This window comes from Dendropsophus ebraccatus, chromosome 6, assembly GCF_027789765.1.
Source record: "Dendropsophus ebraccatus isolate aDenEbr1 chromosome 6, aDenEbr1.pat, whole genome shotgun sequence".
In the NCBI taxonomy this organism is placed as follows: Eukaryota; Metazoa; Chordata; class Amphibia; order Anura; family Hylidae; genus Dendropsophus; species Dendropsophus ebraccatus.
In genome coordinates, this window is record NC_091459.1 from 129,828,420 (window position 1) to 129,840,124 (window position 11,705).

Below are 11,705 nucleotides of genomic sequence, written 5' to 3' on the forward strand. Positions count from 1 at the left end.
TTTACTCCTCGGCCCGCAGCACCATTTGGAGCACTGACCCACCCCCATAAGAAGGAGCGGGCTGGTTGGCGCTCTGGCGCTCCTAATGGTGCTCTGGGCTGAGGAGTAAGCAGATAACAGCATGCGGCACTGAGGAGAAGGGTAATAGACATATCTTCCTCCTTGGCGCCCCAATTAGTCTAACCTGCTGATAGTTCTCCCCCTTTAAGTATAGTGACTAGGTTGCGGAGATGCAAAACATTGAAAACTTTATGAGTGAGAGTGATGAATCTCATACTGTGACCCAATCACTCCTTCTCGTTTTTTTTTAGAGATTAAAGGGGTACTCCAGTGAAATAAAAATAACCTGCAATGAAAAGGTTAGGTAAAGTTATATAACATTGCAATATACTTACCTAATGGATTCCTGCAGCTTGGTCTTCTTTTTGGTCCCAGCTCCTCCCCACAGGAAGTTGAAAATGTCAGGTCCTCCACCAGACTGTCGACCCCCGTTTTCCGCCGCCGACGATACGTCACTAACCGCCCTTCTCGTCTCTCCTGCATATGCCAATCACTCCTGGTCAGTCCGTGTCTTCCTGCTTTCCTCCGATTGGTCTGCAGTTGCAGCCAATCAGCTCCCTCCCTGTGCACTTGCTCTGTTGTCAGGAAGTGTCCTGTGCGCAGGTCACACAGGGCCTCCTGCAGAGATGACAGCTGGGAGCCCGGCATATCTGCAGACTTTCTGTTCCTCCAGGAGAGTCTCCCCTGTCACCGCACTGTCCCCAGGTAAAGCTGCCTGTAACCCGGCCTCCTGGCTTGATGTGACCCTCTCCGGTCAGGCATAGGGCAGAGTAACCATGTCAGCATGTGGAGAGCAGGAAGAACTTTCTGCTGCTCCTCTCATTGTCCCCTACAGTCCACACGCTGACATGGTTACTCTGCTCTATGCCTGACCGGAGAGGGTGACATCAAGCAAGCCTGTGTACACTGCACATATAATAATTATCCCCCGAAAGTGGTATTTCCTTGTATTACTGCTAATGGCAGCCTTTAGATTAGGGCTCTGAGGGCTGCAATAGAGCCATTGTAAGAGATCCTCTCCGGTCGGTGTGTGTGTGCGGCATACGGCTGAGTGTGCAGGAGACTCTGCTCTGACTGCACTGCGCCCGGTGAGCGATCAGAGGAGAGTCTCCTGCACACTCAGCCGTATGCTGCACTCCAGTACTGCACAGGGGCCCTGAGGGGGAGAGGGGCCAGCTGGGGACTGCAGCCACCTGTCAGGCAAGATGTGGAAGGGAAGAAAGCTCGGCTGGGGCTGGCTCTGCACACACAGCCACTCCCATCCCCCAGAGGGCAGCATCACAGAGCGGCCGCCTGTACTCCCCTCTCTCTCCTACGAACTGTGCTGTGCAGAGAGGAGCACAGTGCACGGCTCCATCACTCTGCTCCCCTCCCCCGGCAGTAGAGAGGTCTGCACATCCTGCTGATCAGAGCAGGCCCATCCCCCCCACGTCGGACTAAGGAGTAGAGCAGCCCCTCCCCCAAACCCTCACCTGGAATGGAGCATCAGAGTGGGAGTGTTGTGCTGTGCTATGTGTGAGGTAAGAAGTGTATGATGTGTGTGATGAGGTAAGGAGTGTATGATGTGTGTGCTGTGCTATGTGTGAGGTAAGAAGTGTATGATATGTGTGATGAGGTAAGGAGTGTATGATGTGTGTGCTGTGCTATGTGTGAGGTAAGAAGTGTATGATATGTGTGATGAGGTAAGGAGTATATGATGTGTGTGCTGGGGTAATGTGTGAGGTAAGGAGTCTATGATGTGTGTGTTGTGCTATGTGTGATGAGGTAAGAAGTGTGCTGTGCTATGTGTAATGGAGTAAGTGTGCTGTGCTATGTGTAATGGAGTAAGTGTGCTGTGCTATGTGTGATGAGGTAAGGCATGTATATGTGTGATGAGGTAAGAAGTATATGATGTGTGTGCTGGGATATGTGTGATGAGGTAAGGCGTGTATATGTGTGATGAGGTAAGGAGTGTATGATGTGTGTGCTGGTATATGTGTGATGAGGTAAGGAGTGTATGATGTGTGTGCTGGGATATGTGTGATGAGGTAAGGAGTGTATGATGTGTGTGCTGGGGTAATGTCTGATGAGGTAAGGAGTGTGCTGTGCTATGTGTAATGGAGTAAGTGTGCTGTGCTATGTGTGATGAGGTAAGGAGTGTGCTGTGTTATGTGTGATGAGGTAAGGAGTGTGCTGTGCTATGTGTAATGGAGTAAGTGTGCTGTGCTATGTGTAATGAGGTAAGGAGTGTGCTGTGCTATGTGTGATGAGGTAAGGAGTGTGCTGTGCTATGTGTGATGAGGTAAGGAGTGTGCTGTGCTATGTGTAATGGAGTAAGTGTGCTGGGCTATGTGTGATGAGGTAAGGAGTGTGCTGTGTTATGTGTGATGAGGTAAGGAGTGTGCTGTGCTATGTGTGATGAGGTAAGGAGTGTGCTGTGCTATGTGTAATGGAGTAAGTGTGCTGTGCTATGTGTGATGAGGTAAGGAGTGTGCTGTGTTATGTGTGATGAGGTAAGGAGTGTGCTGTGCTATGTGTGATGAGGTAAGGAGTGTGCTGTGCTATGTGTAATGGAGTAAGTGTGCTGTGCTATGTGTGATGAGGTAAGGAGTGTGCTGTGCTATGTGTGATGAGGTAAGGAGTGTGCTGTGCTATGTGTAATGGAGTAAGTGTGCTGTGCTATGTGTGATGAGGTAAGGAGTGTGCTGTGTTATGTGTGATGAGGTAAGGAGTGTGCTGTGCTATGTGTGATGAGGTAAGGAGTGTATGATGTGTTATGAGGTGAGGAGTGTATGATATGTGTGATGAAGTGAGGAGTGTGTTGTATGTGTGATGAGGTGAGGAGTGTATGATATGTGTGATGAAGTAAGGAGTGTGTTGTATGTGTGATGAGGTAAGTGTGCTGTGCTATGTGTGACGGTGCATCAAAGCGGCCCGTCCCCCCTCCCCCCTCCCCCTGGAAGATGCATAAGAGCGGACCACACAACACCCTACTGCCCCCCTCCCCGGGACAGAACATCAGAGCGGGACCAGCAACAAGGGAAGGGGGGGTCAGGTGGGATAGTGTGTGTAGGGGGGTCAGGTGGGATAGTGTGTGAAGGGGGGGTCAGGTGGGATAGTGTGTGTAGGGGGGGGTCAGGTGGGATAGTGTGTGTAGGGGGGGGTCAGGTGGGATAGTGTGTGTAGGGGGGTCAGGTGGGATAGTGTGTGTAGGGGGGGGTCAGGTGGGATAGTGTGTGTAGGGGGGGGTCAGGTGGGATAGTGTGTGTAGGGGGGTCAGGTGGGATAGTGTGTGAAGGGGGGGTCAGGTGGGATAGTGTGTGTAGGGGGGGGTCAGGTGGGATAGTGTGTGTAGGGGGGGGTCAGGTGGGATAGTGTGTGTAGGGGGGTCAGGTGGGATAGTGTGTGTAGGGGGGGGTCAGGTGGGATAGTGTGTGTAGGGGGGGGTCAGGTGGGATAGTGTGTGTAGGGGGGTCAGGTGGGATAGTGTGTGTAGGGGGGGGTCAGGTGGGATAGTGTGTGAAGGGGGGGTCAGGTGGGATAGTGTGTGTAGGGGGGGGTCAGGTGGGATAGTGTGTGTAGGGGGGGGTCAGGTGGGATAGTGTGTGTAGGGGGGTCAGGTGGGATAGTGTGTGTAGGGGGGGTCAGGTGGGGGTAGTGTGTGTGTGTGGGGGGGGGTCAGGTGGGATAGTGTGTGCAGCGGGGTAAAGTGGGGGTAGTGTGTGGGGGGGGTAGGTGTATTGCAGGCAAAGGGGGGGGAACTTTATTACTATGGTGGGTACAGCAGGAGCATTATTACTATATAGGCATAGGGCACATGAGTGGAGGCATTTTACTATGGGAAACACAGCAGGTGGAATTATTACTATATGGAGGCACAGTAGACATTATTACTATATGGAGCAAAGCAGGTGGCATTATTATTACCAACATTATTTGCATTATTTGGTAGGGGTGCAAGACCACCTCTATGCTGCAATACACACACTGCTTCTTCCTAGTAACCCAAATCTTGATAAAAGCCCCCCTTCCTTCCCCAGCACTGAACTCAATGACCTGGGGGGGGGGGGGGGCGGCTTGAAAAAGCTCTGAGTGACAGAGCGAAACGTCGCATTTGTGGGATCAATAAATCACGATTTTGATTGAATCCGGAGTGCCGTGGTGATTTACCTTCAGTAGATAGATAGATAGGAAGGAAGAGAAGAAGCAGCACTGCATAATGTTGTATTGGTGGTGCCAGCGGATCTTGATCCAGACCAGAGATCATAATAAGTATATAGCCAGAGAATCCACAGCACTCCAGCGTAGTGAAAAAGCTCAACAAGTTGTGGTTATTCAGTCAATTCATAGTGCAACACTCCAAGCGCAACGTTTCAGTGACTCTCTGTCACCATTTTCAAGCGTGAATACATGGTACAAAACTCAGGTATATATATGCAAAGCACAACAGTGCTGTAAATCCTCTGCATAGATAGATAGATAGATGGATAGGAGATAATAGATAGATAGATAGATAGATAGATAGATAGATAGATAGGAGATAGATAGATAGATAGATAATAGATAGATAGATAGGAGATAGATAGATAGGAGATAGATAGATAGATAGATAGATAGATAGATAATAGATAGATAGATAGGAGATAGATAGATAGATAGATAGATAGATAGATAGGAGATAGATAGGAGAGCAACCAGGAGAGATCAAAGTTGGGAAACTACAACTCCCATAGAGTATTGTCCCTACATCAGGATAATGGGAGCTGAAGTTTTGCAACTTGGATTTCTCCTGGTTGAATCACTACAATTTCTATCCTCATATTGTGGTGGCGGTGCAAGATGGGAGTTGTAGTTCTTCAACCCGTGAGCACTCCAAGTTGAATAACTACTAGACCCATCATCATGTTGTGGTGACAGTACAAGATGGGAGTTGTAGTTCAGCAACTTGGAGCTCTCCTGGTTGCATACCTACAAGCCCCATCCTCATGTGGTGATGGTACATGATGGTAGCTGTACTAATGTACCCAGGAGAACTCCAGGTGGCAGAACTTCAACTCCCATCATGTAGTGTCACCAGGTCATACTGGGATTTGTAGCTACGAAGCCAGTAGTGAAATACCCCTCTCCATACTATAGAGTTGCCAAGACGCACTGGGGGGGGGGGGGGGGTGGAGGTGAGCACAATTATTCCTGCATGGTAAAACTACAGATATGTATTTACAACATGACCAGGTCAGCAGGGTTGTTTCTGCTTTTCTGTGAGGACAATCTTTACACACAAAGTATGTTGCTTAGCAACAGGATTGGCAGTTGGTCCTGTGGTAGGGTAGTGAGGAGAAACAGAGGGGACCATAGAGAGGCCAGGGGACTCCTAGAGCGTCTTGACAGCCAGAGGGGAATATAGAGAGTCAGACTGGAGCGCATGCCTGGAGAAGTTGATGAAACAGGAAGCAGATAAGTTTTTGATTGAATCAACGTAGGTACATGGGGGCTACAAAGGGGAGTTTAAAAAAAAATATATCACAACAAGACAATATAATGACACACCCTACAGATGTATGAATAAATTTGTTTTTTTTTCATGATCACCGGAGTACCCCTTTAATTGATTGATACTACTCATCTGGTTATCTGATAGAGATAAAATGATTCATTAACCCAATCAGGAGCTTGTAATACCCAATAGGAATGAGAAGTAGAAGACATTGTGTGATGCTATATACTTAGAGGGGTATTCCAGGGGACTGAATATTAAAATTACATAGCTATGGAAGAACCTTTCAATCCGGTTCTGTTGAGTGTCTTGTGGGCAATATACTGTAGGACATGAGGGGAAGAGCTGAGAGAAGATAACCAAAGTTTTCTATGGACTGATTTAATATTTTTGTGTCAAAACTTGTGTGAATGCTCTCAGGATTCATAGAGAGAGTCGCTAGATCCTGCCTCAATCCCTTCACACATTGAAAAGCCTGTAAGACCTGCTCGCACATAGAGAAAGCCTGTGAGTCCTGCTCGCATATAGAGAAAGCCTGTGAGTCCTTCTCGCACATAGAGAAAGCCTGTGAGTCCTGCTCACACATAGAGAAAGCCTGTGAGTCCTGCTCGCACATAGAGAAAGCCTGTGAGTCCTGTTCGCACATAGAGAAAGCCTGTGAGTCCTGTTCGCACATAGAGAAAGCCTGTGAGTCCTGTTCGCACATAGAGAAAGCCTGTGAGTCCTGTTCGCACATAGAGAAAGCCTGTGAGTCCTTCTCGCACATAGAGAAAGCCTGTGAGTCCTGCTCGCACATAGAGAAAGCCTGTGAGTCCTGCTCGCACATAGAGAAAGCCTGTGAGTCCTGCTCGCACATAGAGAAAGCCTGTGAGTCCTGCTCGCACATAGAGAAAGCCTGTGAGTCCTGCTCGCACATAGAAAAAGCCTGTGAGTCCTGCTCGCACATAGAGAAAGCCTGTGAGTCCTGTTCGCACATAGAGAAAGCCTGTGAGTCCTGTTCGCACATAGAGAAAGCCTGTGAGTCCTGCTCGCACATAGAGAAAGCCTGTGAGTCCTGCTCACACAGAGAAAGCCTGTGAGTCCTGCTCACACATAGAGAAAGCCTGTGAGTCCTTCTTGCACATAGAGAAAGCCTGTGAGTCCTTCTCGCACATAGAGAAAGCCTGTGAGTCCTGCTCACACATAGAGAAAGCCTGTGAGTCCTGCTCACACATAGAGAAAGCCTGTGAGTCCTGCTCACACATAGAGAAAGCCTGTGAGTCTTGCTCGCACATAGAGAAAGCCTGTGAGTCCTTCTCGCACATAGAGAAAGCCTGTGAGTCCTTCTCGCACATAGAGAAAGCCTGTGAGTCCTGCTCGCACATAGAGAAAGCCTGTGAGTCCTGCTCACACATAGAGAAAGCCTGTGAGTCCTGTTCGCACATAGAGAAAGCCTGTGAGTCTTGCTCGCACATAGAGAAAGCCTGTGAGTCCTTCTTGCACATAGAGAAAGCCTGTGAGTCTTGCTCGCACATAGAGAAAGCCTGTGAGTCCTTCTTGCACATAGAGAAAGCCTGTGAGTCCTGCTCGCACATAGAGAAAGCCTGTGAGTCCTGCTCACACAGAGATTTGCAACAACGGCCGTAATTTATGCAACACATACGTTGTATGTGAATGAATGGAATCCCGGCCAGAGTGTATACACCTAGTATATGCTCCGGCCGGGATTCCATCTGGCCGCAAGAAAGATCGACATGTCAGTTTTCTGCGGCCGCTATTCATTGAATACAGGACTCAGATACTCTATTCATGGGTGGGGGCGCTGCTCCTCTGCCTGCCACTCCTCCCAGGATGCCGGGAAAAGCTGGATCCAATTCTGCAAAACTTCTCCCAGTTAAACTATATAGCTTCAAGCTCACTACCTCACCCACTATCCTATGAGGCCTGATACACTAACTTCTCAGGGGCAGCAATGAGCATAGGGGGCATGGTATTTCAGATTAGACATTGATATATAGTTATGTTACAAGACACAAAAATCTAGGTCATAGTTTTATAAGAAAACATCGGTGATGATCATTACCCTGGGCCATTATCTTTATGGCCCGAGATAACCGGCGAGAGTCCAAATAAATTATGGCTCCTACTTAGGGAAGTGCTGGAGATCTCAGGCCGGTTTATTACTATTATAGTTTGATATAACCTGATAGAGTCAGACAGTCCATACACCGGTCACACACTTTTTAGGAAGTTATGTGTCCAGGGATGACGTCTGGAGCGGCAACCGAGATAAAAAGAGAGAAGGACGGGAATCCAGGAACCAGAGCAGAAGATCCGCTACAATCTACAGAGCGTCCGACAGAAAGGGAAGAATGGTCCTTACAAGAACATCTCTGATACTGGTGAGTGTAAGGCCATATTACACCATTATGTTGAGGTTCATTATGCTAAAAATCTTTTAGGGTGCCTTCACACCTACCGTATCGCAGTAGAAAATCCGCTGCAGATCCGCAGCAGATCAGCAGCAGATTTAACTAAATGAATGAACACAGCATTAAATACGCACTGTCAAATCCGCTGCGGATCCGCAGCAGATTTGTAAGTGCGGATTTAGTGCTGTGTTCATTCATTTAGTTAAATCCGCTGCGGATCTGCTGCAGATCCACAGCGGATTTTCTACTGCGATACGGTAGGTGTGAAGGCACCCTTAATCTAGAATCCAGCAATCAGTCAATTCCAATAATTGGGGGGGGGGGGGGTTATTTACCTGCATATGGGGGGGGGCATTATTTACCTGCATATATCTATATGAAGGATACCCTGGATGCCAGATTGATTTTCCAGTAATTCCTATAGGAAGATATGATTTTATTTGTTTGTTTTGTATGGCTAGATTTACACACAGAATTTCATTTTAGTGTGTTTTTATTTTTAATGTTTTTTTATTAATAATAATAATGATAATAATTATTATTATTATTATTTTAAAAAATGCAGATATATGGCATAAAGTAAAATACTATAAATTCTCCTCTATACAGTGTTCTAGGTCAGTGTTTTCTGGGAAGCTAAAATATGAAGGAGAGAATTTATTAAGGCTGGTGTAAAAAAAGACAAAAAAGCTCAACGTTTTTGCACAAAACACAGGAAAAGTTGCTAATAAGCCAAGTGATGGTTCAATAATTTGCATCAATTTTTTTGCCAAATCCATTTTAGACACTACCGGACATATGGGGAGATTTATCAAACATGGTGTAAAGTGAAACTGGCTCAGTTGCCCCTAGCAACCAATCAGATTCCACCTTTCATTTTCAAAAGAGGCTGTGAGGAATGAAAAGTGGAATCTGATTGGTTGCTAGGGGCAACTGAGACAGTTTCACTTTATACCATGTTTGATAAATCTTCCCCATAGTGTCTATCAGTAGTTTAAAAAAAGAACTTCCTTATAGGGGTTATCCAGGCTTAAAAAAAAACATGTCGGTCTCCTTCCAAAAACAGTACCTCTCCTGTCCTCTATTTGGGTGTGGGTTTTGCCGCTCAGTTCCACTGAAGTGAATGGAGGTGAATTGTAATACCACACACAACCTGCAAACAGGGGTGGCGCTGTTTGTGCAAGAAAGTAGCTGTGCTTTCTTAAAAACAAGACACACATAAGTCTTTCTTCATTACTCAGGTGACTTTCCTGGTGTCACTCTGCTCGTCAACCATTCTACCAGATGAATATTTGTCCCAAACTAACATACAGGAAGGATCTAAAGATGAAGAGCTCCCCCTACAGGCCAGAGTCAGATGTCCAGGACGAAGGAGTCACCACCTGCCGTCCTCTGTGACAGTGGACACCAGTCTCATCTACACCAGTTATCTGGATAGGTTTGTGAGGATGAGGAATATCCACAGCCGCTCTCTATCACCCTGGGACTATCGGTAATGTACTTGCTGTTAACAACTCAAAAAAACATCTGTTTTGTGGCAAGATCATTCACTCTTAGGTGGCATGCACATGTCCATGGTATAGGGTCCGCAAAGGGCATTGTGATTTATTATGATGCCAGGAGCTCCAAAACAGTTAGTGCAGGAGCACGAAGCTTTAACTGTTTAAGAGCTCCCGGCATCATAATAAATCATGAAGCTCAGAGTTCCTTAAGATTAATCCGTGACATACAGTCCGCTTGCTGCCATATATCACAGACATGTAAATGCCTCCTCCAGTAGCCTATTTACCATGATTTACGCCTGCTAGTTCACGGGAAACACCTTGGCTGAAAACTATATACATAAGAATTAAGTGCTAATAGATAATACATGTGAATGACCTTAATTGAGAACTCCGGGCCCCATCTAAAAATCCGGTGCAGGCAGAGGTTGGGGGGAGCATAATAATGAATTTATACTTACCTGTCCCCGTGCCCCCACAGCTCTGCTTCACCACTCCCAAACCTCTGCCACCCTCCTGCAGCTTCTTCTTCTGTATCACATACTGGGTGAGAATGCCCACTCGGTTGAGACACTGACAGGCTAAGCAGGTATTTCCCACCAGGGCATGACGATGCAGGAGGCAGGGAGAAAAAGAAAAACTGCGGCTGTCAGGGAGCTGTTGACGTGGCACTGCAGGGGAACAGGGACAGGTAAGTATAAATTATTACCGTATGTTCCTTCCACCCCCTGCCAGCACTGGATTTTTAAATGGGGCACAGAGTTCTTCTTAAACTAATTGTTTCTTCTTTTTCTTCTATAATTCCAAGTAGTACATGTTATAATATCATATTGAGGAAAACGGCATTGTCCTTGTCTTGTAGCAGCCTCTAGTTCTCATTTCACTGCCAGCACATTCCCAGTAAATGCTCATAAATCTCCTAAGATCCCCAAATCCATCTAGAGTAATACAGCAAATAGGGAAAAGTGGAGGAGGGGGATGCAGCTGCAGTTCTTAAAGGGAAACTATCAGAAGGTTCTTGCACCCTGTAGCGGCCTACGTCATCTTTCCAGCGCTAAGTCTTGTTTTCTTCATAGGTCCTGCCGTTGCGGAGAACTTTAATCCGAATGAAAAATGCAAATTAGCTCATTTAGAGCACCTGCCATCGCCTGCCACCTCCTTCGGTCACGTCACCTAAAGACACATCTTGTGACTGAAGGAGATAGCGGGTCGGCCGAACTCCTCCAGTGCTCATAAGGAGCTAATTTACATATTTCATTTGGATTAAGGTTCCTCAAAATGGCGGGATCTACTAAGAATACAAGACTGGTGTTGGAAAGATGACATAGGCGGCTGCAGATCAATAGTTTCCTGTTAAACTAGTAGCAGGGGGTTCAAAATAAAAAGAATAGAACTTGCTTACTTATCAAACATGGGGTAAGAAATTGCTGGCAAAGGGAAGAAAAACATCTAAAATCGTCAGGATACATAATAGCAATATAAGAATGCAACAAGTGTAATATATTTTCTCTAATACTTTGCATTATACTTTCCAGTATCAACAAAGATCCCAACAGAATCCCCATTATGATCGTTGAGGCCAATTGTCTCACTTCTGGTTGTGCAGACACTGATGGCAATGAGAATCCCAGCCTGATCTCCTACCCCATCCAGCAGGAGATGATTGTCCTACAACGGAAAGAGAAAGGCTGCAGCTTCTCCTATAGACTGGAGACAGTGACAGTCACAGTGGGCTGCACCTGTGTCAAGCCATTCGACTCTTACTGAATTTTCAATTTTTTTTTTCTATTATGTTCTGTGCACAAATTCAACAGATTAATATAGTTGTGCAGCATTCTCTATTGTAATCAAATAAATTGAGTTTTCTATTATTATCTTAAAGCAAATAAAAAATGTCTAAAAAAATATATTAAAAATATATTAAATATCAGGAAATAAATATAGACAGAGTTTTGGGGATTTGGGGCATTTGTTTCCTTTATATTTAACTAATAAATAAGAAAATAAATTGATTCCAAATTTTTGTCTATATCATTTTAAAATTATTTATATAGCACCAACATACTCTATAGCACTGCACAATACAGAGAGGACACATATAGACAAAATCAGCATGAAAAAACAGTCAACGATGAAACAAAAGGAGAGAGGAACCTGTTCATAAGAGCTGACAATCTATAGGACATAGGAGTGATAGTGCTTGTATTGTACAATGGTACTGCCCTCTTTTCTGCGGCATAGTCAGCATAAACCTTCATG

At 45.9% G+C, this 11,705-nt stretch overlaps 1 protein-coding gene across 1 annotated transcript; it reads left to right on the forward strand.

Annotated features, from left to right (window-relative positions):
* Positions 1-682: 682 nt before the first annotated feature.
* On the forward strand, positions 683-11,475 carry LOC138796058 (interleukin-17F-like). Its single transcript, XM_069975950.1, has 4 exons — positions 683-765; positions 7,760-7,914; positions 9,186-9,436; positions 10,982-11,475. The coding sequence occupies exons 1-4, from the start codon at positions 687-689 to the stop codon at positions 11,211-11,213; spliced, it is 717 nt and encodes a 238-aa protein (XP_069832051.1). The 5' UTR covers positions 683-686; the 3' UTR covers positions 11,214-11,475.
* The last annotated feature ends 230 nt before the right edge of the window (positions 11,476-11,705 follow it).

Bases quoted from the DNA above. Each gene is read 5' to 3' on its own strand.
- LOC138796058 (XM_069975950.1), top strand. From the start codon at position 687: ATGACAGCTGGGAGCCCGGCATATCTGCAGACTTTCTGTTCCTCCAGG. The intron at 766-7,759 runs GTAAAGCTGCCT...CACACTTTTTAG, and splicing joins TGTCACCGCACTGTCCCCAG to GAAGTTATGTGTCCAGGGAT. The intron at 9,437-10,981 runs GTAATGTACTTG...TATACTTTCCAG, and splicing joins CTATCACCCTGGGACTATCG to TATCAACAAAGATCCCAACA.